This window comes from Plectropomus leopardus, chromosome 5 (assembly GCF_008729295.1).
Source record: "Plectropomus leopardus isolate mb chromosome 5, YSFRI_Pleo_2.0, whole genome shotgun sequence".
In the NCBI taxonomy this organism is placed as follows: domain Eukaryota; kingdom Metazoa; phylum Chordata; class Actinopteri; order Perciformes; family Serranidae; genus Plectropomus; species Plectropomus leopardus.
Genome location: NC_056467.1, coordinates 1,761,675 through 1,786,675, shown reverse-complemented (window position 1 = coordinate 1,786,675; position 25,001 = coordinate 1,761,675). Strand labels below are relative to the sequence as shown.

General features: G+C 38.8%; 1 protein-coding gene across 2 annotated transcripts in view; it reads right to left on the bottom strand.

The window, feature by feature from the left end:
• Positions 1 to 25,001, bottom strand: part of tpst1 (tyrosylprotein sulfotransferase 1) — a 58,403-nt gene that overhangs the window by 8,201 nt on the left and 25,201 nt on the right. For both annotated transcript variants that reach the window (XM_042486345.1, XM_042486346.1), the window contains exon 3: positions 17,358 to 17,556. In XM_042486345.1, coding sequence (XP_042342279.1) covers positions 17,358 to 17,556 — 199 coding nt within the window. The remainder of the gene's footprint in view (positions 1 to 17,357; positions 17,557 to 25,001) is intronic.

Below are 25,001 nucleotides of genomic sequence, written 5' to 3'. Positions count from 1 at the left end.
TCAATGACGTGACTCGACTCGAGATGTAATGTTATGTTATGGGACCCACAGGACTCGACAGCAGTATTGATAAGCCTAAATGTTATCGATTTTTGGGTTTTGAAAAAAAGCAGAACCGGGTATTATTATTGCTTATTGCTTCCCTGATGAGGCTAAAATGAGACTCCGGGTTGAAATCAACAGGACGCAGCTATATAAGCTGCTGTGTGCACATACAGAAAAACAATATCTCACAGGTGTAGTTTTGCACGCTATGTATCTTTTGTGGTTTCTCGCTGAGTTTCCAAAGCTGCTGCTGCTTTGACTTCCCCGCTTGATTCACCACTAACCTCAACTGCACCCAAAACATCACAACATCAAAGATAACCACAGGCAAACAGAGGATTTCGGCAGAAGGGCAAAGATCAACTCCACTATTAAAATGCAGAATTTGTGTGCCTGTACTTATTCTTTTAATCCCCAAAGGTTGCAAATCCAGTTTGGAATGTTTCATTTTGATCCTTTTAATGAATGACGGGTTTCATTAATAAAATGTATCAAGTACTGACTTCATTTAATCAGATAATCACCCAAATTTGAAATTTATTTTAAGGGCAATAGAAAAGGCAATTTAGGTAAATTGTCTAGATATCTTTGAAAAACACAGGAAGGCAATAAACAACAAAAGAAGACATGACCCCAGAATTAGCAAGTAATTAGTAAAAAATACAAGAAAATAACCTGAAAATTGGTAAATAAAAAAATAAATTAGCAAGAAATTAGTAAAAGAGAAAGTACAAGAAAATTACTTGAAAATTGATAAATAAATGAACAAAATTAGCAGGAAATTACCTGAAAACAGCTAAATATGGGAAGGCAATTAGCTACTGTATGTAATGCAATGACTTTACAAGAGTAAAATGTATCAAGAATTGACTTTATTTAATCAGATAATCACCCAAATTTGAAATTTATTTTAAGGATGCTAGAAAAAGCATCTTTGGAAACTTGTTCCTGTTTTTAGTATTTTTAATCTGTTTCCACTTTAATGTTGTATGCACTGTGTTGATAAATCTGTCTGTAACTAATTATTGTGATATTGTCCGAAACAGGCCTCTCCCGTGTCTCAATGAGATTACCTGTATAAATAAAGGCTAAAAAAAATATAAAAATCAATCTTTTGTTTTATTTAGGTTCATTTAAAAGTGTGCCGGACCCCCACAGTGTGGGAGGATTGGGTCAGGAGTCCTGTGGCCCCTCGCTGGGCTCCAAAGATTAAACCTTCCCCAAAATACTAAACTCATTCCTTAATCCCCCTGCGTGCCTTCATGCATGCTTGCGTGTTTGCCTGAAGTCGACGCGGGGCCAAAAACTCAATGTAATCTGAAATTATTTCCAACACCAGAGACAGAGAGGCGAGCGCATGTTTCTGATTTCCTCCTGGGTGCCATTTTGCAGCTTTCCTCCTCAGCGTGCCGAGGCTCCGGGCCAGACTGCTCCGAGTCTGTCCAAACCTCCTGCTCAGACACAAAGACGAGAGCACACAGAGGAGGAGCGGAGCTGAATGCCCTCCGGTCGTGCAGGAGGTCACACGCTAAAGGTTAAAAACTGCGAGCGGCGTATGATTCGGAATTGTGCAGAAGAGGTGGAGCTGTCTGCTTTGCACGGATCGATCTGTCCTTCACAGAGAGGACAGACGGAGACGAGCCTCGAGGAAAGACCAGACTCCATGTCTGCGTGATGGGATCACTGCAGTAACAGGAAGTCAGGCCGCTCTGGTCCAGCAGACTCTGACCTCGAGGTCTATTAGCTCTGGGATCTGTCGAGACGCTCGTGAAAGGAGCAATTTTCATATGGTGGGAGATTTACAGCCTCGTCCACCGAGTCTGATAACGAGCTGAAATACCGCTCAGCGTGATCACAGGGACGTGTGGCTGCCAGCACAGGCCTCGGTCCCCAGTCAGCTGACCCACTGCCTTCCTGTCCTCGTCCCAGAGCTGAACCACAGCAAGCCCACGACGAAGCTCTTCATTAGACTCTTTCCCCGAACAATGAGTTGCCTCCTAATTACAACTTTAAGAAGTCAGCACTTCGTTTTAATTAGGGACACGACTACAAGTTGAGCCTGAAATTCTGTCTTTACTGAAGAATGCAATTCTATAAATTGCTCTAATAGACAAAAATTCAAGATTGTTTCCTTTTTGGCTTGATTTCTTCGAAAAACACGGGAAGGCAATGAGCAACAGAAATGACCACAGAATTAGCAAGTAATTAGTAAAAAATACAAGAAAATTACCTGAAAATTGGTTAATAAATAAACAAAGTAAGTAAGCATTTAGTGGGTGGGGTACAAGAAAATTACCTGAAAATTGGTTAATAAATAAACAAAATGAGGAGGAAATTACATTAAAAAAAAAAACAAGAAAATTACCTGGAAATTGGTAAATAAATAAATAAAGAGAGAAAATGATCAAGAAATTAGTATTAAAAAAGTATAAGAAAACTACCTGGAAATTGATAAATAAATAAACAATTTGCAAGAAATTAGTAAAAAAAAAAAAAGTACAAGAAAATTACCTGAAAATTGGTAAATATGGGAAGGCAATAAGCTACTTTATGTAATACACTGACTATACATGAGTATAACCTTTTAAGGCGTTTGATGATCAAACTGATAAAACTCTTTATGCTGATGAAGACCATGTGTTGGTGTGAGACTTTAGTCTGTGAAGTTATGGAAAATGCTGGTAAGTAGACCATGTGTCGCCACTTTATCAAATCTATATTTTTTTCAGATTATTTGATAAATCTATAAAATGTCAAATAAAAAACTTAAAACTCAAAATAGATCAGAGTTCTTCAGAAAACTCACAGTAAAATCAGCCGTTGTGGCTGTAATTTTGAACCCTTGACCCCCTGAAGTATCAAAACTCCCAGGACAGCTGCGTAGGTGAGCAGACACCCTGAAAACTGCCGCAGCGTGCCTCAGCAGGGCCCCGCCGGGAGGGACCGGCACCGTCGGGTCAGCCAAGGTGCCTGCTGGTACAAACAGCGGGTCAGTCCAATGTGGGAGTGCCAAACCAAACCCTGCAGTGGTTCAGCCTCGGTATTATGGCGGGAGCTCCCTGTGACTAAGCCGCAGTCCCGGGGGGTTAACTGTGGTAACAGCCCAGTGCGTTTGAAAAGCTGCCAGTGTCGAGCCACGATCAGCAGGGGAGAATGTTTCAGCTGCACAGCGGTCTACTTCCACCCTCTCTGGGCGGAGAGTTTCCAGAAACATTGTTTCCTCAAACAAAACACTTCTATCTGAAGTGCACACTGAAACTTTTCAGGAGACCCGCCATGTGTGCCTGCTCTCACTCTGTGTGGGCAAAGGGTTTTTCAGTCAGCATTAAGGACAAAACGCATCTCAGACTGAAGAGTGAGTGTGTGTGTGTGTGTGCGTTTTAGAGAGGAAAAGCCTCAGAGGACGCTAAATGATTTTCATTTCCTTTTGCCAGGGGGCCCTAATACACTCAGTCTGTTTAAACTCATAGGACTGACTTTAAATCAGGTCTAGAGTCTCAGTATTTTCTAACAGAAATGTGTTCATAGCTACCAAGTATCAAATTCTTACCTCATTTTTGATCACTTGGTTCTTGATTTAAACTTTGATTTTTAGTTTGGAAAAGTTTTTGCATGGCTGCTTTCTTTTAGACAACAAGTCAAATTTGAGAGAAACAAAGCAATGAGAAGCAATTGAGAGGATTAAGAGAGATTTACTGGTGACAACATCAACATCAAGCAATGTCAGAATGACTCCTGACTCCCAGAAAGAAAAGCCTCTTTAGAGAATGCTTCTTTTTCTAAAAAAAGAAAAAAAATTTGTAGAAAGAAAGTAGTAATATTCTTAAAAGTAATGTATCAGAGAGGGCTGTTGAGCTCCTCTGTAGTTTGTTGTGGTTAGTCTGGCCGCACGTGCATGTTTAGTGCATGTGTGTATCCCACTGGCTCACTCGTTGTTGCCACTTTGCAGTGCGCTCGTACGGCAGTTACCGCTGATAATGAGACGGTGTCATTGCAGATGCAAAGTTCCCACTCTCAGGATCCCTCCTGGTCAACACCATCAGCTCAGCTGCAGTTATTTAGTGCTGTTAATTTGGATTTTGCAGCATTAGCTGCTCGTCGGCGGCTCATGATGAGAATTATGTTCTGACAACTCATTCTGAATTTCGCATAGAGCCCCTTTTAAAACCTCAGCACCTGATAAATGACTGAAAATTATATCTGATGTCCTTGCTCCACCAGGTTTAATGAACCAAAATGATACAAAAAGCTCTTTGTTTGGGCGCTCTGAGGCCTAAAGCTTCATCTGTGCTAGTACAGAAAAACAGTCATATGTGACTGATTGTATAACAGGGCCACGGTGAGTTCAGCAGGATGGTAAAAACATAAATTAAGTAAGACTTGGAAAAGACTTAGAGAGTAAAGAGTAATAACCTGGACATAAAAAGAGAAGATGCTTCACTTTTACACTGATTAGATCTGACAAACACAAACTCAGTTCAACTGTTCATCAAGGAAGAAGTAAGATGCATCAATCAATAAACACTATAGACGAGGTCCTCATTAATAAATCTTTCAGCCACTTTCTTCTCTCCAGCCTGACGAGTCGATGGTTTTATGAATATGCGTCTCTGTCGAGGTCTGAGAGCTATGATCATCCCGTACCTCATTAACTGTCCTTGCATCAGTGTGAAGGAAAAGGTCCAGCCGCAGACCGGCAGCCTGACACGCTGCACGAGACACTCTGCAGACGTTCATTTTCTCGTCTCTCCACTAACTCATCTCATTATTATTGGTGTAAAGAAACTGAGAACTTATTGATTCCAATATCCATTTCTCACCAGGGATCAGAACAACTGCAAAGCCACTTAAAAGCTATCGATTGTGGCTTCTCGAGCCAGACCCGACGAGCCTCATTTACAGCGAGCTGGAACGACCTCCACTGACCAGCAGCTACAACACAGCTGCAACTACAGCTGCTACAAGTCCTGTGATCGTTTTCTAAAACTGAGGCCGCTACATAAATCTGTTCAACCCACCTAACTGGCACTGGTACATTCAAGACCTGAACCCAAGCCAAGACCAGAGACTATTATAATGTTACAGATAAACAGCCTTCAAAGCAACATAAGAATGGTCGCAGGGTTGTGCGATATGACGAAATATATCGTCTGACAATTTAAAAAAAAAAAGTCTGATGTCGTTTTTACGTTTATCTGATCACACTTTGCGTCCGTCAGCGTGGCCAAGGGGGCGTCTACACAATGCACAGCACCAAAACAAACAAACATGAAGGAGGGTTTATCCATTTATTAGTTGGTTTATTTGTCAGGGACGATGCAATGAACATAGTGACGAGTTTGAGAACAAATCAATGATGTGTTGCACGCAGAGTCTCTAGACTATTTGTCTCTCTAAGAATAACCAAAAAACTTAACCTTAAGTGTATAATCAGTAATCGCTGCTCGCAGGTTTGGGTATGAAAAGTCAGACTCGGCATGTTCCACGTGCGATGTATAAACGACTTTAAGAAAACTTTTTTAAAGACCATATGATGCAGAAAACGATGCTTGGGTGGTTTAGAAATGGTCGACTGATACTGAACAGTACTGATGTTTATTTAGCTATTTATTTTATTGTATTTATTTTTTATTTAAATAGTCAGCAAAGACCAAACAGTACAGATGTGTATTTTATTTTTATATTCTTTATTTGAATGGTCAGCGAAGACGGATGCTGAACACATACAGTACTGGCGTTTTTTCTTTTTCTTTTTTTTTTTTTTTAAAATAAGTACATTGTTAAATAAAAGTTGTTTGTTTAAGAAAGCAGCTTTCTGATGCTTTTGCGTAGTCACATCAGTGTAAAATCAGTGCACAATCCACACAGAAATTTTTTATTTTCATTCCAGTTCAAAAATTCTTTACATTGGTCGCCATATTGGTAATCTGTGAATTTTTCCACTATAAAATTGTTACTGGCCTCAAAAATCCCATATCAGTCGGGCTCTAGTTTTCATCAAAATATTGCATAACTGTCAATTTTGAGAACTGGATCTTTATCTTACTGGTTTATCCCACTGCATCAGTTATGACCCTCTGTCCTTCACATAAAAAGTTTAATTTTAATTCTACGTCTCTAAATAACTCAAGCACGAGGTATCACTTAGGAAGAGGATTCCTCTCTGAATACTGGAGATTTTATTTAATTCAAGACCACACGCCATTAAAATAAATTCTGCGCCTGCATTGCATAAGACATCTGGCAACCAGCCCTGAGCTAAACCACCGTGTAAGATGAAGCCACATGTGGAAATGCTCTCTCTGCTGTCTTGAAATTTCACCCAGCCCCATCCAAATATTTACCGTCTGGCTCATCTTTTCTTCAGCCCTGATTTCACCACAGAATATGCAGCCTGGGTCAAGCTGCCCGGCGGAGAAATAGTTTGGGAGCAGCCTTTGAACAGAATATTTGGATTGTGGAGACGGAAAGATCTGGATGGTTAAGGAAGCGTGACGTGTTGAGAGCCGCCTTATCTTGATGATGTGTTTTTGTTTTTTTACTGCGAGTAAAAACCAGTACTAAAGGTGATCTTTCTGAGCAGTTAACAGAGTCAACGCACATCTCCCGAAACCTCCAGCGTCTAAATCGACTGAACGCAGAAAAGCTCCAGATAAGCATTTACAGCAGCGGTTCTCAACAGTGGTAGACAGATTATCAGATGATGTTTGGCATTTTGCCGATTATCTATATCAGCGTTTTATTTTTATGATCACTGACAAAATGTATTAATGAAAAATTGTGTGTATTACACCCAACCAACACCAGGGGAAGGCAGTCTGCAATACCCGCAAAATCAGAGGTGTTTTTTTTTTTTTTTTAAATGTATTCTTTTATTTTAAATTTCCACTGAACTTCATTTTTCATTTTTATTGTAAATGCATATCGGCTCCAAATATCAGTTATTGGTCTCATTAACTGCTCATAATCGGCATCTGCTCTGAAAAAACAAATTTTGGCCGACCCCTAATCATCGCAACTTTAAATGTGTTGTGATATTATTACGGTAACATAGTATATGGTGATTTCTTACCCTTTCCCCGGAAGGAAAACTTTGTCAACATCTGTTTTATCTCGAAAATACTTCTTGGCATCAATGTAGTGATTCAATATTAACACGCAAAAATATTGCAAAACTATACTGTATGGATTGATACTACTCCTACTTTTTAAAACAGATACTGAAACAATATTTTTGTCTGATTCCTTTATCAAAGGAAATAAAGACATTTTATTTCTACACCCTTTTTTTTGTTCATTTGGCAAAAGCCCAAATCTGAGTTTCACACTTTTTTTTCTCAATTCATTAAACTTTTGCTGCAACAATCTTACTAGCTCACGGCAGCAGTTTTTAAAGATTAGACGCACTGCTGCGTAACAGACATTATCGAGTTCACATTCGATATTCTCTGCTCGTGTTACTGTTATACATTATTTAAGTGATCCTGTTTTTACTGAAACAGACTTTCTTAACACATGCAGTCCGAGAAGAACTGCATCAAAATTTTATATTTCAACGTATTTTTGATAACTGTTTATACAACAGTTTACATAAATAATAAGCTGGTTAATTAAACTTCAGTGACTTAAGTGGAAGTGGTGGAATAAAATAAGTTTTCTCACTCCTTTTTAAAAATGTAAAAGTAATCATGTGTTTGACCGTTTCTTTTTGTTTTAAATTGTCTGTAAATATTACTTTTTTTGTCTGTCTGCTTTTGTTTGATAATTTCTCGATTCCCTTTATTACATGTTTGGAATAAATCAAATCAATCAAACTCAAATAATAACCAAAAGTGTGTGTAATGTAAGAGGAGTTGCTCGTAGTGAGGAGGCCGCAGAGAACGACCACCCAGCTCCACGTTTTGCACTATTTGGATCACTGATTGCTTTTCCAGCCCTTGACTCTGCTCTCAGTTTTGTTTCCAGCAGCAGGCTGCTGTTTGCAGCAGTGACTCGACTTTTTTCATGTCAAGGACCCTTCAAGTGACACACATTAGGCCAGCGGTTACAAGTGAGTACGATATGAGAACAACATTCAACTTATTTATGCCTCAGGCTTTGAGCTGCGCTGGTGAGCAGATGTGAGTTCAGTGTCGTGTTGGATAAAAGCATGTTTTTGTTCCTCAAAGCTTTGACCCCCATTTAATAAGACTGAGCTTCAGGGACTTCAGTCTGAAAAGATTTTGGTTCTCAGATATGATGAAGACCAGAATCGTGAAGTTATTGATTATACAGCTGAGGAGATAACAGTGGAGGCAGTGAGATGACTCTCACTCACACTGGACTCACTTCTATCGTGAAATAAACAGTGAAAATTAACTATTCTCTCTTTTTCTTGGGACCTACCTTGAGGACCCCTAGGGGTCCGCAGACCCCCAGTTGAGAACCACTTGTTTACACCAACAGAAATCTGTTAACTTGCCAAGCACCAGATGCACACCAGAAAAAGTTACTAGCAAGTGAAACAATAAACTAGTAAACATGAAGGAGCATTTAGTAAAAAAAAAAAAAAACCCAAAAAAACCAAAATAAAGCAAAAGGAGAATGAATATTGGATTTAATGTTGACTTGAAAATTTTGAATACTTGCTACTACGGACAAACTTTAGCCACTTTTATGGAGGTGGACGACTCTGTGAAGCTCGAGACAAACAACAGACGAAACCTTAATGAGTTAAATCAGATTTCAAAGCTCTGCGAATGTCCTCCAGAAGCATTCTGACATGTATGAGCAAAGTGACCGCAGGAGCCTGTGAGAAACTTTGGCTCGGCTCTGGCTGGTAGGAGATCCTCCTCTGAATGTAGAGACTCCAGCCGGGAGCTGAGAGGGCAAGCAAACAATAATATAAAGCCTGCAGCTGGGTTTGATCCAGGGGAATCACGTTAATAACCTGCAGATGTACACAGCATAAATCTGAGCTTCAGCACTCACATTTTGCTATCAAGACATCTATTGTGAGGAGAGCGTTAACTATTACAGAGAACAGGGGCGGAGGAAGAGCTGGCACACACTGACATGGATATTTACTACATCCAAAGCATGTAAACAGGACCACAGGCGCTTTGAAAAGCATGTACACAGACGGAGCAGCACGAGGATCTGATATCTGACCTGCTCACTGACAGATGGCCGCCTTGAAAGAAAACTGGTTACGTACAGTACGCAGGCTCACCTTTGCAGTAACACTCCAACATTTTGGGAAATGTTTTTTGTACTTGTCTCACAATGAGACATTGTGTTTTTAGGAGCAGCTCACTTCAACACAATGGAGCTATTGATCGACAACAGCTGTCTGCAATGTCTCTGCAATCTTAAAAGTCCCGGGGCCGGATGCATTCAGCTCTATGCAGAGCCACAACTATTTATGTGAAAACACAAAGACAAATATACACACACATTTTTAAAGCTAAGTGTTCACAGGGTTTAGTTCTGAGTCATTTGTGACAATGTGTACAAGTGCATTTATGCTCAAATAACCTTTTTGCACATCAATACTACTAAAAAGTTAGCGTATTTCACCAGGGTGGCAAAAAACTGAGTAGATATTTTTACTCTAGAAAACTGAGTGTATGCACGGTCTGAAGTATGCATAATGTGTGCACATTCTCACTGCATGTTATGTTGCTGAGTTTTGGTTTGTATGTAGAAAATGACAGACACTGTTTATACATCCGGCCTGGTCATTACTCTTCTGTAAGCACAATGTGGGTGTTTGTTTTGGAGACAAGCATGCTAGCATGTTGATGTAAGACAGCCTTTGGGTATGCTAGAAAAGAGTGATTTTTACAGGGTTTCCATCCTGTTTTAGTGCTAATTTAGGGTAAACATGCCCATGACCCATCTCTGCACTGAAAACACAGAGATGAAACAGTTAGACTTTTCATTTGATTCTGGAAATGAAGGAAAACAAGCCGACAAATAGCCCTGAAATGTCGGACTATTTCATCTAACCGGCGAGAATCCCAAACATTCCTGGAAAAGAGTCTGGCCCATTTCTCAGACACTTCTGCAGAGGCTTGAACCTTGTCACCACTCAAGCAAATCTGCTGAAGAAAATCTCTTTTGAACACTGCAATTTTAGTGAAATCAATTGTAGATGTACAAAACATCAATGGCAGATCTCAGGTTTTCATGTTTGTGCCTCAGAATGACAGAGTGAAGGCCGTTTGTTCAACAATCCAACTTTTAGTTGTTGTTGTTGTTGTTGTTGTTGTATGTTTTTAACCCTTTGAAACCTGAGAAAATTGGCTTAATTTCTGTCAAAAACATTGGTAGAAGGCAAGAAGCAACTTAAGAAGACATGGCTCAAAAGTTGGCAAAAAAACTGCAAAAAAGATCCAAGAAAATCCAGCTTTCAAAGAGTTAAGTTATTCAGTATTCAGAAAGCTGAAAGTCATACACTGATAGAAGTATGAAAACAATTTGAGAGAAACTGCATCAAAAAAATATATCATACTTAATAGCAAAATACTCCAGCTTCTGAAATGCACTGGCTATGGGATGCACCAATAATAATTAATTAGAGGAACACTGCAATGACTAGAAGAGACACCAACAATGTTGTTGTTTTTTTGGCCACTGGCATGAGCCTCGCTTCGGTGTTTGGTTTCTCCTTCTCTCTCCTACAGCTCTCTGCCTTTCACGGACGCACACACCAAAAGCAGGGCTTTTGCAGAGCTCCAGACTGTGACCATTTCTTCGCATTTTGCGACCACAGAGGCCACTTTGACTTGCAAATACTGTTAGTCTAAGAACTGCAGAGCTGTTTGTTTGTTTCCAGCTCGCTGTGGATGAACTGTCATTAGGCGATTACAGTTTGCTAACACTAATATCCAACTGTTGACCAGTAGTTAAAAAAAAACCAAACAAAAAAACACTTCTGGCCCCAGACCAGCCGGGTCCTTCACAATAAAAGCACCATGGGTTCCGCTTTGCTTTATTTTTATTATAACAATACTTTATTTACCTTCACTGTAACAGTACTTTACTTAACTTTATACCAAGTTATTTAACATTCTAACAGTATTTTATCAAACTTCATTATAATAGTAGTTTGTTTAACTTTAGTTTATGGCGTAGCTACTTTATTTATAACTGTGGTTCATTTAATAATTTTGTATTTTATTAGTTTACAGTGGTTTAGAGGAGATGTCCAAATATCAAGATATATTTTGTGTCCCGATATAGCCAAAAATACTGTGATATTATTTTAAAGCCACATTTCCCAGTCCTATAAAACAGGGTGTTTACACAGAGTGCAAAGCACAAACAGGTACTGCAGAATTTACACACAAGAGACAAAGACAGTGACTGGAATTATGCACGGCCTGGACATGGTTGCTTATTTCAGGCATGGGGTGGGAGGTGGGGGCACTGGTGGATTGGACGATCTGGGTCACGTGTTACATCAGCCAATATAAGAAGAAAAATGAGTTTAAATCTTAGGACGAGCATGGAAAGATGTACTTTGCCACTCTGCCACCTGTCTGCTGTTTCCATCTCTGTTCGTGGTCAGACACATTCTTCCAACTAATACCCAAACCAGAAAAAAAAAAAAAAAAAAATCCCCTGACACTGCAAATGTTTTCCGTTCAAGTCATAACTGCTTTGACAACATGACGAATTGCACCAAATTCAGTCTTTTTCCCCCTTTTTGGTTCCCCTCGAACAAATGGAAAAGCCATCCAAATGCTTCAGAAAAATATATTGGCTAAAACTCCAAACTGGATTACAGACAAACCCAACAAGCGCTATCGAAATGCCTCTCAACTTTTCCACAAAGAGAAAATCAAACCACACAACCCACTGAGCAACATCTAGTATAAAATCATCACTTTGAGGAAATTAAACACATCATCCAAATTACTGTAAAACATCAGGAATGAGATCATATAAATAAAATCATATTTACGGAGTCAGTCTAAAATGGCTCTCTCATACGGTCAGCAGTTAAAATGCCTGCACTCTGCTGCATCACCCCCTTCACGGTTAACAGTCTGCCGTGGATATTTAGGCTCCACTGAGTGTGCAGATTCCCACCCTTGGGTGTTGAGCAGCTCGCTGATGTAGAGTACGAGTCACTGCTTTATGTGGCCTGTGAGACACTTCCTGCTGGAACGGCTAACGGCAGGAAACAGTGTTGATGCTCTGCTGTAACATCACTGCTGTATGATAAATCACACACAGGACACAGAAACACACACCACTAAACACATGTATGGCTCAAACACCGTTGAGATAATTGGCTTCAGTTACTATCACTTACGCCACCACACTGATGCAATTCAGTCACGAGTTCAAGCCTGTAGTCTGAATTTGGTCACTTCTGGCACCAAATATTTTTCCTACAGAAAGATTTTTCTTACAGAAAATCTCAGAGCTAATTTAACAGGTAACAACAAGGTCTTCTATAATATAAAGAAGCCCCTTCTTCTTTTATTTATATTTTTATTTTCTTAAATGATGGGGGACACAATTATTAGAATTTTTTTAAACAGGCTTTTAATGTCTGATTTTTTTCTATTTTTTCACTTTGTTTGTTTGTTTGTTTGTTGTTGATTTGCTTGCTGTGTATTTGTGTGTTATATTCTACTTTAGCTGCATTATCCTTTGTACAACGTCTTTGAGTTCCTTTAAAAGCGCTTCACAAATAAAACGCATTATTATTATATTATTATTATTATAACATGACATCAGCAACAACAACAACAATCAGAGTCCACCACAACCACAAACAACAACACATACAGCGAGAAAAAAACCCATACAAGACAAAAACAAACACCAAACAAGAAAAGAAAAAAACAAAAAAAAAAGATGCTCATTATGACCTTTTTTATCTGGTTTGTGGTTTTCATTCAGACCAGCGTTGCTCCTAATGGCTGACACTTATAAAACAACCAAAAATCTCCAGCTGAGCCCATCAGCAGACTTCCCAGAAACTCATCAAATTCATCAAATCAAACATGTCAGTATGCCGAACACAGGCCCTCAGAAATAAAGTTTATCAAATATATCCCCACATATCATCTGCTCTAAACATCAGAAACAATTTCATCATTGGAACGATAAACAACAACAACGATTCATTGTGCATTTAACTGTACATCATTAAAAACCAAGTTTACAACTAAATATGTCACAAATATCAGCATACAAACAAAAATCCCTATATGAAAATAAATCAACATACAGTATATCAGCAAGGGCCTCTGCAGATGTACCACTTTGTGGTTTTATGCACCAGTATGTGTCACATCATTTCCATCACAGAAGCAACAGTGTGCACCTTGTATGCAAATTTCATCTACAAGTGTACTTGAACGGAAACACAGCGGCGTTCATGGCAGCCCCTTCCTGATTATCTTCCCAGTGATCTTGCTGATCTGCTGCTGAAAGAGCGCCTGCACCTCGTCTTCACAAATTAGTCAGACTGTTAAACCTCTTCCTTTCACACCTCTCTGAAGCAAACAATAATGTATATGCTGTGGACCAAATGCGTGTTGATACCTGTTTGCATTATTACTCTTTTGTAATTTGGCAAGATCTGTGCTGTCTGGGTCTTTGTTAATGCAATAAAATATTACTGAAGAAAGAATGCTAAACTCAAAGCTTCAAAACGATGGTTCACAAACCCATAAGTGACGTCACTGTGGATACATGCATTATATTTTGACAGTCTGTGGTTGAGACAGAGTAATACTAGCTTTAACAAGGACACAGAGCTACGTATTAGTGCAGCTGTACTTTGCTCTCACTATCGTACCGTGTGATTGTACGTGTAACTGCATGAGTTCACAGTAAAAAAGAAAGCCAGACTAATGACGACCTACTGCACCTTGAATCTCGTCATAGCCGGACACTAACATTGTTTAAACTTTGTTTCAGCGACAGACTGATTCCCCCCCGCGATGCACCACAGAGCGCCACATGAAGTCATTCCTGCCTGCGGCCATCAAACTTTACAACTCCTCCCTCTGAGTGACTTAATACAAACATCTACAATTAAAAATCCATCACTTATTTATTATACTTAAAATGTGCAATGGTTTTTAAGGTGCAATAATTCTTCATATCACTGTCTTAATTGCAATATTTGGTGCAATATTTCCACCACAGCAGCAATATTCTACCAACTCTTGAATATCAGCTATATTTAACATGTGACACATATTGTATATATTCTTATTGTTATTCTTACTCAGTTGTTCATTGTAGCATTGCACACACATTTATATTTTTACATTTTGAACTTATATTCTAGTAGTATACATTGTATTGTAGCATAAAGCACATTATTCTTCATTATTATTGTTATTTCTTCACTTTTTAAACACATTTTTTTCTTTTTATTGCTCTTTTTAATCTTTTTTGTTGTTTGTTTGTTTGTTTTTTCTCTGTACATACTATACATATCTTTATTATTATTATTATTTTTATTATTTATTCTATTTTAAGTTAAGTGCCTTCTTTTGTATATATGCATATTTGCATTATCATGCCTTTTTAACAAATATTTTACTCAGCTGCTGCTCTCTTATTTTCTGCTGTAACAAAATAATTTTCCTCATGGGACTAATAAAGTTTTTCTATTCTATATATTTTACACACTTTACATTTTCAGCACATTAACGAGCCACAGTTTCCCCCCAGGGGATCAATAAGGTATTTCTGGTATTCATGCATCAGAGATAAGACAATTTTATGCTACATGGCAAAAGTATGTGGACACCTCAACACTTAACCCAAGCTATAAAAGCCTTCAGGAAGGCAGCGCCCATCTGAACTTTTGGGTCCAGGCTGAAATATCTCAACTATTCAATTCAATTAGCATTTTATTTTCTACGGATGAATCCCTCTGATTTTGATAATCCCCTTGACTTGACTACCAGTGGGTCAATATTTTCCCCTTTCCTGTAAAAACAGCAAACATTTCCAGGATGGATTCATAATTAAATGAATGATGACTCCCCATGACTCTGATGATCCCCTGACTTCTCCTCCAGCGCCAACGCAGGATTAAGATTCATGATTTCGAGTGAAATGTTTTGAGCATGGCAGATTTTAAGTTTTGTCCGCAGGCCTCTCCCTGAAAAATATTCCACCTCTCTCTGCTGTACTTACATTTTATGCCTCAGATTTTCTTAGAAATGTAAGTATCTAAGTGTAAATCAATATTATTATGATGTGGATAATAATAGCGACCGTGGCTTGGAGAGACGAGATGTTTTAGGAAAATACCCAGACACCTGGAAAGAGTTCCCGTCTTTGTGCTTGGAAGCAACAAATCAGCCAGAAATGTTTGGACAGCAGTCAAACTGCCGGGAGGTCAAACTAGGAAAACACGCGAACAGTCAATGAGCAGATATTCTCCAGTCTGTTTCACCGCTAAACTGCTAAAACAACTGCAAACTTAAATAAACATTTCCCCATTTTTACAATCTTGTGTTCATATCAACAATTACTATAATACAGAAGCGTTTTAGTCGACCAGCGGCCGACAAACATTAACCATACAGGCATCACGGGGGAATTTCAAACTAATGGAAACTACAGATGGAAACTTTCCCAGATCCCCGGCTCATGTCTCCAGTGTCTGTGTGCAATGTGGAGTCATATTCTTCCCAGCCGCCTTGATGTTTTACACTAATTTACCAATGTCTAAAAATCAGTGTTATTGATGTTAGCACCTCTTTTATTACAGTCTCACACATTTAGATTTCGCATCTAAGCACCGGGAGGACCTTGAAACATCGGCCTCCGCAGACCTTGCGAGCTAAAAATAAAACTTAAAGTTGTGTCCTCTAGCTGAGACATACAGTATGCAACCCAAAGAGAGGAGCCGCAGAGCACGTCACCTGATCGCTCAGCTTGAGGAAACAGATTTAATAAAACATATTCTGCTCCAAAAATAGCAAAGGGCTTGACGTCTAGCAAGGACATCATCGCCAAAGCAAAGACGACCGTGCTCGTGCACACACACACAAAGTGTAACGTTAAGCGTGGGTCGGCCATTAATCCTAAAGATGACAGTTAAATCTCAGGATCTTCCTCCTTCTACATATCAAATTGTCTTTCAGACAGGGAGTGGAGACCAAATGTAAGCATGTTTCCCGGGAAAATGTAACTAAAAACCGTAGCTTAATGGATGTCATGTGATGTAAAGTGGAAACTGCAGTAGTACAGTGGTAACTGGGATACAAACCAATCTATGGAAATACCAAAAGTAAACAAGCTGCCGTTTTTGTCGTAGCAATACACACACGCACGATTCAAGTTGTCCTAACAAGTGTAGAAATTTCTCCTTTTATCTTTACTTTGTATTTGACGTTACTTTGGACAAAATCTGGGAGAATCTTTGCATTTCTCAGCTGCTACAATAAAAGGTCGACAGATAATCGACCGGGCTGATTACTGTGCCGTTATTTGGCATTTTGCTTGCTTGTTTTATTTTAGTGATCACCGATAAAATTATTTTAATAAAAAGTGCAAAGAAAGTGTCAGCATAGGAGGAACTTTTCTTTTATAAAACCTCAGGGAGCAAATTTTATTTTTACTTATTAACTTTATTAAAAAAAAGTTGCTGGGAACTTCCTGTATATAACGTTTTAGTTTTAATTCAATATTTGCTAATGGCATTTAAACAACGTTTTGTGTTTGTTATATTCCAAAGTCAATACATTGACTCAAAGATTTTCATTTTTATTCAAAATGAATATTGGTTCCAAATATTGGTTATTGGTTTCATTAACTGCTAATAATCACTATTGGTATCGGCCCTAAAAAAAAAAACAGTATCCGTCGACCCCTAAAGTAAAAAAGTACACCCTAAAGTACACCCTTTCATAGACCAATTAAGTTAATTAAGTTTTAATTCAATATTTGCTAAAGGCAAAGTTTTGTGTTGGAGTTTGTTATATTCCAATTGTTCCAGTAACAATTTTCATTTTTATTGTAAATATTGGTTTGTATTATATTGGTTCCAAATATCAGTTATCGGTCTCATTAGCTACTAATAATTGGTATCGACCCTCAAAAAACAATATCAGTCAACCCCTAGCTACTTCAACTTAGCAAAAAAGGTCGATGATTCAAGTGTCAGCTAAGTTAACATTGACGATAACGTTGACAGTGTTTACCTTTGAGGGGCAACATTAGACTGTCTGCAGATGTTCCACAGAATAAATGACCGAAATCATTCTTGAGTTACTAACTCCAAAGAGTAACTAAAACAACACAGTTCTGGATACAGCTAAAGAGTAGCCAGTACTCACCCTTCTGGTGTTGTCCAGGACTTTGGGGTCAGGCCGGCCGTAGTTGGGAGGGTTGGCGTGGGGGTCGTAGCCCAGTCTTGTCAGCATGGGGGCGATTACTGCCATGTCCCTCACGACATCTGCTGGGATCTTCCCCACCCACTTGGACAAGGCCTCCACATTGACAGGCTTGATGACCTGGTCTGTGGACCTCTCCACCCTGGCCAGAAAAAATGCTGATTAGTTGAATTTACCGACACATTTCAAAGTTTTATTTAAATATTGTTTAATATGGGTTCCTCACATAAATAGTTTTTAAACATTCTGTAAAGGGTTTTGAAGTACTTTTTCTCTTTCACTGAGAAATTCTGCATCTGGTCCCACTAATGCGACCTGGAGCTGAGCGAAATGGAAAACAGTCCTATCATGATAATTTTTTTCATATCAGTTGATATCGATATATATCACGATATACATCAAATCACTATTTCTCTCAAGTTTAAAGGCTCCCTTTGACTCCTCCAACAGATTCTGATAAACCGATAATTTCCAGCTTCTCGTGGCTGATAAGATACAGACAACCATTAATTTCTTTTCGGCGGAGACATTGGCGGAAACACTAGCGGAGAACGAGGGCAGAGGGGACACCGGCGGAGACAATGGCGGAGAATGAGAGCGGTGTGGACATGGCTGGACATTCTACACCTCACATTTCAAACAAGGAAAATTTATACTGATATCGTTATCGTTTTATCGCCCAGCCCTAGCTAGACCGGTGACCGTTTGACCAGTAAAAGAATGCTTTGCATCAAAATGGGTAGCATTAACATTAGTGGAAACATCGACAGACTCAGCCACGCGTTTGAGCTGGGGCTGTCCTAAAAACCACTTTCTGGGCTGCAGAGCTTCGACTTTTGTGAAAAATCTGAGCTTTGCATTAATTCGCAAACAGCAGCTCCTCTCATCCATCGATCTAATCCTATTAGCTCTGATTGGATCACTGATTAATAAGCCAACCCACGACTTAAAACTCCAAACTGTTGCTGAGGAAAAAAATATATAGAAAAGTTCAGCCTGTTTCACAGACCCACAAAAAAAGGAGAAAAAAAGTTAATGCTGGAACATGTCGAGTGTTACAGACCCGCTCCATGTTTCTGAATTCACTGTATCAGCCGTGCTGCAAACACAGTTCCCTCTGAGCCTTGCACTGACAGCCATGTGAGAAAGCTAACACGCATTTAACACCATTTAGTGACCACAAAATGCATGATGCATTTTGAATGCAACATGCACGATATTAGCAATTTAAATCAGTCCCGGCATTAAAGTTGTTAGCTCAGCTTGTCTCCAAATGGCCCACTTAGCAACAGACCAGTTCATCTCTCAGCTCTGTTCACAATAAGCATACGATTGACTGTAATTCCATCACGAGACACTATTAAATATGATTTCCTGGCCTCACTCTCCCAGAAGATCTTGTTAGATATGCTAAATAAGTCACCCTTCACTCTGTCAGTTCAATCCTCTGTCAACATGATCACATCTCATATGTTTTACCATCCATGACTCAGCCTGTCACAAACTCAGCGCATGAACTGAGCAGCTTCATGGAGCTCAGTTATTCGGTTTAAACTCACTGAATATGTCAAAGAGAAACTATGTAAAGAACTGTGGAAGTTCATTCAGTTTTCAGACAAAGATGCAGAGTCAAAGTGCCAAAGATGACATCTGGAGTTTTCAAAAGTGTTTACTTTTAATTAACCACAATTACTAAATTTAGGAGAAATTCAGGCTGCTTTACAATGAAATTAAAATAAGTATCTGTTGTTTATAGAGTGAAGATTGATAATACGCAAACTTTCAATTCATTAGACAAGGGTTTTGGTCCATTTTTCAAAGGAATCCACCATTATTTCATACTGAAGTAAATTATTCATTGTCTGGAATTAAATATTTAACAAACGAGGCGGGTATGAGCTGCTGGGCTGCATCTTTTGTTTTTGGGAATGAGCAAAATTTACTAGTACTGATTGTAGTGACAAAATTATTCTTTTACTATATATTTACTTTAATCACCTTAATTCACGTTATATTCATTAATATTATTATATTAACCTTTGAAATAACCTGAAGTGAACTCATATGGACTTGTGTAAAATCATCTTTCTAACTGTCCTTGGAAGTTTCATTTGTGAGTTAGAAATTTGCTGTTGGAGAGAAAAAGAGACAAGTGTTCTTTGTTTCAGTATGTCTTATCTTAGCGGAGGTAACCTCCCTAATTCTTCCAGCACTGTGTTGTTCCATGATAAATATGTGACTGAATGAGATCTTCTTTGTCAGAAAGCTTGCACCTCTTGGTGTTTGCGTTCTGTCCTTTCAGCTGAAATAGATTTGACTCTGTTGGACCCTTCTTTTATTCTTTTTATCGCTTTAATAAATATACAAAAGACAGCTGCTTTTGTATCGTGATTTATTCCTTCGCTTCTCTGCAAATGCAGTAATTTCCACCACACTGATCAGCAGATTTAATGTCAAATTTATGATGATGTAGATGGCCGCAATGCTAGCAGCCTAACAAACCATGAGGCACACTGATAACGTCCTCCAAGTTCCTCCTTACACACTATAATTGTCCTTGATCTGGCTTTCAAATATCAGGATAAACTAATTTAGATATTGTACAAGCTCCAAATGCATTATGGGTGTAATGGATCAGTTTTATTTTACCTCACAATTAGGTTCCAACCCAATTCGTTGCATTTATACATTGCACCTATCTTTCAATTTGCTCCAGATACTGAAAGTCGTGGTAATTCCTTGTCCAATCCCAAAATGATTTTTCAAAACACTGCATGTTTGCATGTACGGCTGGAGATATACTTGCTGTTTAACCTCGCATCTGGCTGCGTCAGGAGTGTTTTTGTAAATATACTTGCCTGAACGTGACGCGTGTTACTGGAGGATACCTCTAGAGGGCACACAAGAGAGCTCAGACTGTGGACAACTACCGGATGTGTGGGACGAAAACAACAGATATGGTGACACTAGAGGGGGTTAATATCATGTTAACGCTGAGATCAAGGCAGAAACGGCGACAGTGGCGATGGTGATACACGAGGCCTCTAAATCAAGCCCATCGGGGGCCCTGCCCTGACGTTTATATACGTACTGCATCTTGCGTCTGCGTCATGTTAATTTTTGAGTATGTGTCAATCCCATGCAGGTGATGCATGGCAGCCCTCATGCATATGCATAGTTAACAGCAAGTATATCTCCGGCCTAACAAGTTTTTGGGGGGGTTAGTCAGAAAGTATCCACAATAGGCCTACAACTAATAAGAATTTTCATTATCAATTCATCAGTTTCATTATTTATTTTGTCAGTAAAATGTCAGAATGAAAAAAAAAAAAGTACCCATCATAAATCCCTTTAAAAGGAATCAACTTCAACATGCTTGTTTTGTCTGAGCAACAGTCCAAATCCCAAAGATATTCACTTTACCATAATACAAGAGTAAAAAAGGAAAAAGAAAATAGTCACATTTAAGGAGCTGGAATTTGTACAATTTTGAACCAAAAAGCCATTTCTTTTCTTTGGACCGCCCATCTGTTGTCAGATTCTTCAGGTCACTCTCTCCCCTCACATACGTCTGTTTACCGTCTGCAGTCCAGCTTTTTTATCCCCATGTTTCCTGTCTAACTCTATACCTCAATATGGCAATTCACTTTCCTCTAATCCATTTACTTTGCAATCGAATCTTTACACTGTACGGGTATAGTCTCCTGCATGATTAATAGAGTGAGCTGGTTTTGTCATCTCAGGAGGATGGTGGAGATGGTTTCTGAGAGACGGGCCATGATCCAAATATCCACTCTGCAACAAATGGGTAGGGAATCACTTTAGGTAACTCCATCAAGACCCAGGAGGCTGCTAAGTGTTGACGTGGAACATAAACTGATAAAGACAAAGGCTGAGTATAGTGAACGCAGCTCAGCTTCAACGTTAGATGCTCACTGACACATGAATGGAAGATCTCCTCAGTGCACCAACACACACACACACACACACACACACACACACACACACACACACACACACACACACACAACATACAAGTGAATACACAAATGATTCATGGTTTAAAAATAAGTCATTTCCTTGTCAGTCATGTCAGAGCACTGCCACATCACAAAGGCTTGGGAAACAGATTTTCCAATTGAAAAAAATATATGCGTCATGCATAAACGTCTGGGATTTTTTAAAATAGCTGTAAACAGTTTTGCCAGTTGCGTATCCTATATGCAAACTGGCTGAGCCGGGGGATAATCTCTCCTGCCAACTAAACAAAACAGCCCTATTTGGAGGAAATGCGTTCCTTCCCATACTCGTACTAACCTGTACTAACCATAGTACAGATAATGAATCAATTATCCGATGGACATAAACTTACTCGTTCTGGAAGAGGAGATTGTCCTCTGAAATAAAACTGCTGAAACAATCGTTTGCTGCACGTAAATAGATCAAGTTGCCTTTGTTTTATACACCAACCATTCCCAGAAACAAAGCCTGCCACTTTCTTATTCAAAAGTTTGGCCGTCTGGTGCCATTTTACACAACTGAATACTTCTTATATTCAAGAGAAAGTAGGAAAAAAACAAAAAAACCTTTAAGGGTACTGGTATTTAGGGGTTGATTATCGGCCTGGCTGATTATTAGGGACGATATTTGGCATTTTGCCGATTATCTGTATCAGGGTATTATTTTAATGATTGGCAATGGCAAATAATAAATTGAAAAATATATTTTTTTTAATTTTTTAACTTAAATTTTCACTTGACTTGATGAAAACAGTTGCTGGGAACTTGCTGTATATGATGCAGAAAGTCTCAGTTTTGATTAAACATTTCACAAAGAAATTTAAGAAAATTGTTCTAAAATTATAAAAATTGACATAAAGATTTCATTTTTATTGTATTGTGTAGGATATCGGTTCCAAATATCGGTTATGGGTCTCATTTACTACCAATAATCAGCATCGGTAACGACCCTGGAAAACCAATATTGGTTGACCCCTACTGGTATCATTTTTTTTAACAATACATAACCAAAGAAGACCAAAATTAACATTAATCCAGATAAAAAGCTGCTGTGAGTTTAATCTATAGTACGGCCCACTTACAAGTCGAGTTGGCTCAAAGAAGCAAACAACAGTTACAACTTGTTAAGCTGAGGATAACCTTGAATTGGGAAAATTGCATTTATCTAAAGCACATTTTTAGTTATTAATATTAATTTGAGCCTTAATTGTGTTTGACTTTCATGTTGCTCCTGCATGTGTGGAGCTGTGCTATGAATGAAGGCCAGACGCAGATACTCAACAGCACAATAAAACGAGGCACACAATCCGGGTATATAAATATCCGTTTGTTTCCTGTCATCAATCTAAAATCATTTGCACCCACACTGCTGAACGAGCGATGCACACACATCTCTCATCTTGGCTTTAAATGTGATGTGACAAAAAACCTTTCTACCCATCACATGACCACTTCCCTTCAGGCTGATGCTCCTAATGGCCTCCAGCTTGTCAATTATTCATTGCTGGGCCTCCTTTACCCAAGGTGGTGTTCTGTATCACCAACGGCTGATAAGAGTGAATTGGATAGAGACATCAAGATCACAAACTGGGAGGAGGGATGGCACGGCTCCCTGTTCTGGGGTAAGTAATGGAGTAAGTCGCTCAGCTAGGCAGGGCCTCCACTAAATCAAGGTCAGGTAATTGATGGTAATGCTAAGACAAGGTCCCGCTCTGGGGCCTGGATGCCCACTGATTGAGATTTTCACGTAGATAGAGACCTGGAGCTGTGGGATGCTGGGGAGCGAGGAGTGCTGGTGGTTGTAGCGGGCAAGAGGCATTATCTGCCAGGTGTCATGGGGGTTGACTTTAATGCACTGTGGGCAAAGTACTTGAGAGGAGGTGGGGCAAAATGTTTATGATGGTAAAAGGTAGTTGTGCTGCCCCGAAGGCTACTTGTGGCTGGCCTCCTCTTACATTAAATTGTATCAGGACCCATTTAAGGGAGAGGTAAGATTTTGGCCCAAAGCCTGGAATAGCAGACATGCAGACTGTGTGCTGAATAAAAACTACTACAGAACGCATACAAAGTGGAAATCTTAAAGCAGTGATACTCGACTCACGGCCCAAATCTGGCCGACCCCCGACATTCTCTAATTCACAGTAAAAATAAAGTGATTCACAATGAGAATTGTTTTTGTACTTTTAGTGTACACGAGGAGCCAGAGTGCATAAAACAGCATCAAAGTAGAGTTTGTTTATCAAAAAAAGTGCCAGTGGAGGATCCACTCCACCCCTCCACAGAGGTCCCAGCTGAGTCCCCTATGTCCTAAAATCCTAAAAACGCCTGAAATGCAACAAACGTCCTCAAATCACAGAAATGTCCTAAAATCCTAAAAATGGAAAAAAAAAATGCAAGAAACGTCCTAAAATGCTACAAATGCCTCAAAATCCTACAAATGTCCTAAAATCCTAGAAATGCGCTAAAATCCTAAAAACATCCTAAAATCCTAGAAACTAGCAGGATTTAGGATCAACTTTTATTGTAACTGTAGTTCATTTAATAATTTTGTATTTTACTAGTTTACAGTAGTTTAGAGGAGATTTCAAAATATATATCTAAAAATATTGTGATAATTTTTTAAAGCCATAACGCCCAGCCCTAATCCTCACTGACTGACAGGTGAGCCAACCAGAGCCAAATTAAGAATGGAGAGGTCACTGACAAATAAAGTGGCCACAAACATGGCTTGATGTGCAGAGAGATTTGACACAGCTGTATTGACTGTGGTAGGATAACTTGCAGGAAAATAAATGGGCATAATTTCTTCGATCAACGAGACATTATGGGTTAACTGAAAATGACACCAAAGTGACACGAATATGTCAGTCACTAGAACACGTCCGCATAAATAATAAAGTGGATGTGAATGGGCAATTTAGTTTGAACCAGAGGCCAGCAGTGTGACGCTGTGGCTTTGAATTATGTGAGTTCCTACAGTTTAAGGCAAATTAAATGTAAAACTTTTAAAGACTTTTTTAATGCCACTCAGGATGAAATTTAAGACCAATTTTTACAGCAACCAAAACTGGAAGAAAAAAAACATGAACCATGTACCAACTTTTTTTCAGTGAAGTTAGATCTGCTTAGAATTAGGAAACAAGTAGCATTTATTGGCAATTTTTATTATGGATTTTGTGTGTGTTATTCTGTATGTGGGATTATTCAACAGTTTTATTTCTCATTGTGAATAGTTTAAGAAGAGGGATTATTTTTGTTTTTTTCATTTAACAATAGATGTTACCAATTATTTTGAGATTTTATAAAATTATATAATCCTTTTTCCTATGGCTTAGCATTTTTCAGACTTTTGATAAATTGATTTAAGGCATTTTAATGCCATTTAAGGCCTTATTATTAGATTAATGAATTCAATGCCTTTTAAGACTTTTTAAGGATTTGCAGGATCCCTGGTCTACAGGTGCTGGTCAAACTAAACATTTGCAGATCAGAACAGAAGTAAATGGGCAAACAGAAAAACAAATCAAACAACAAATAGTTAAGTAAATCTTCTGTATAATTTTGTAGG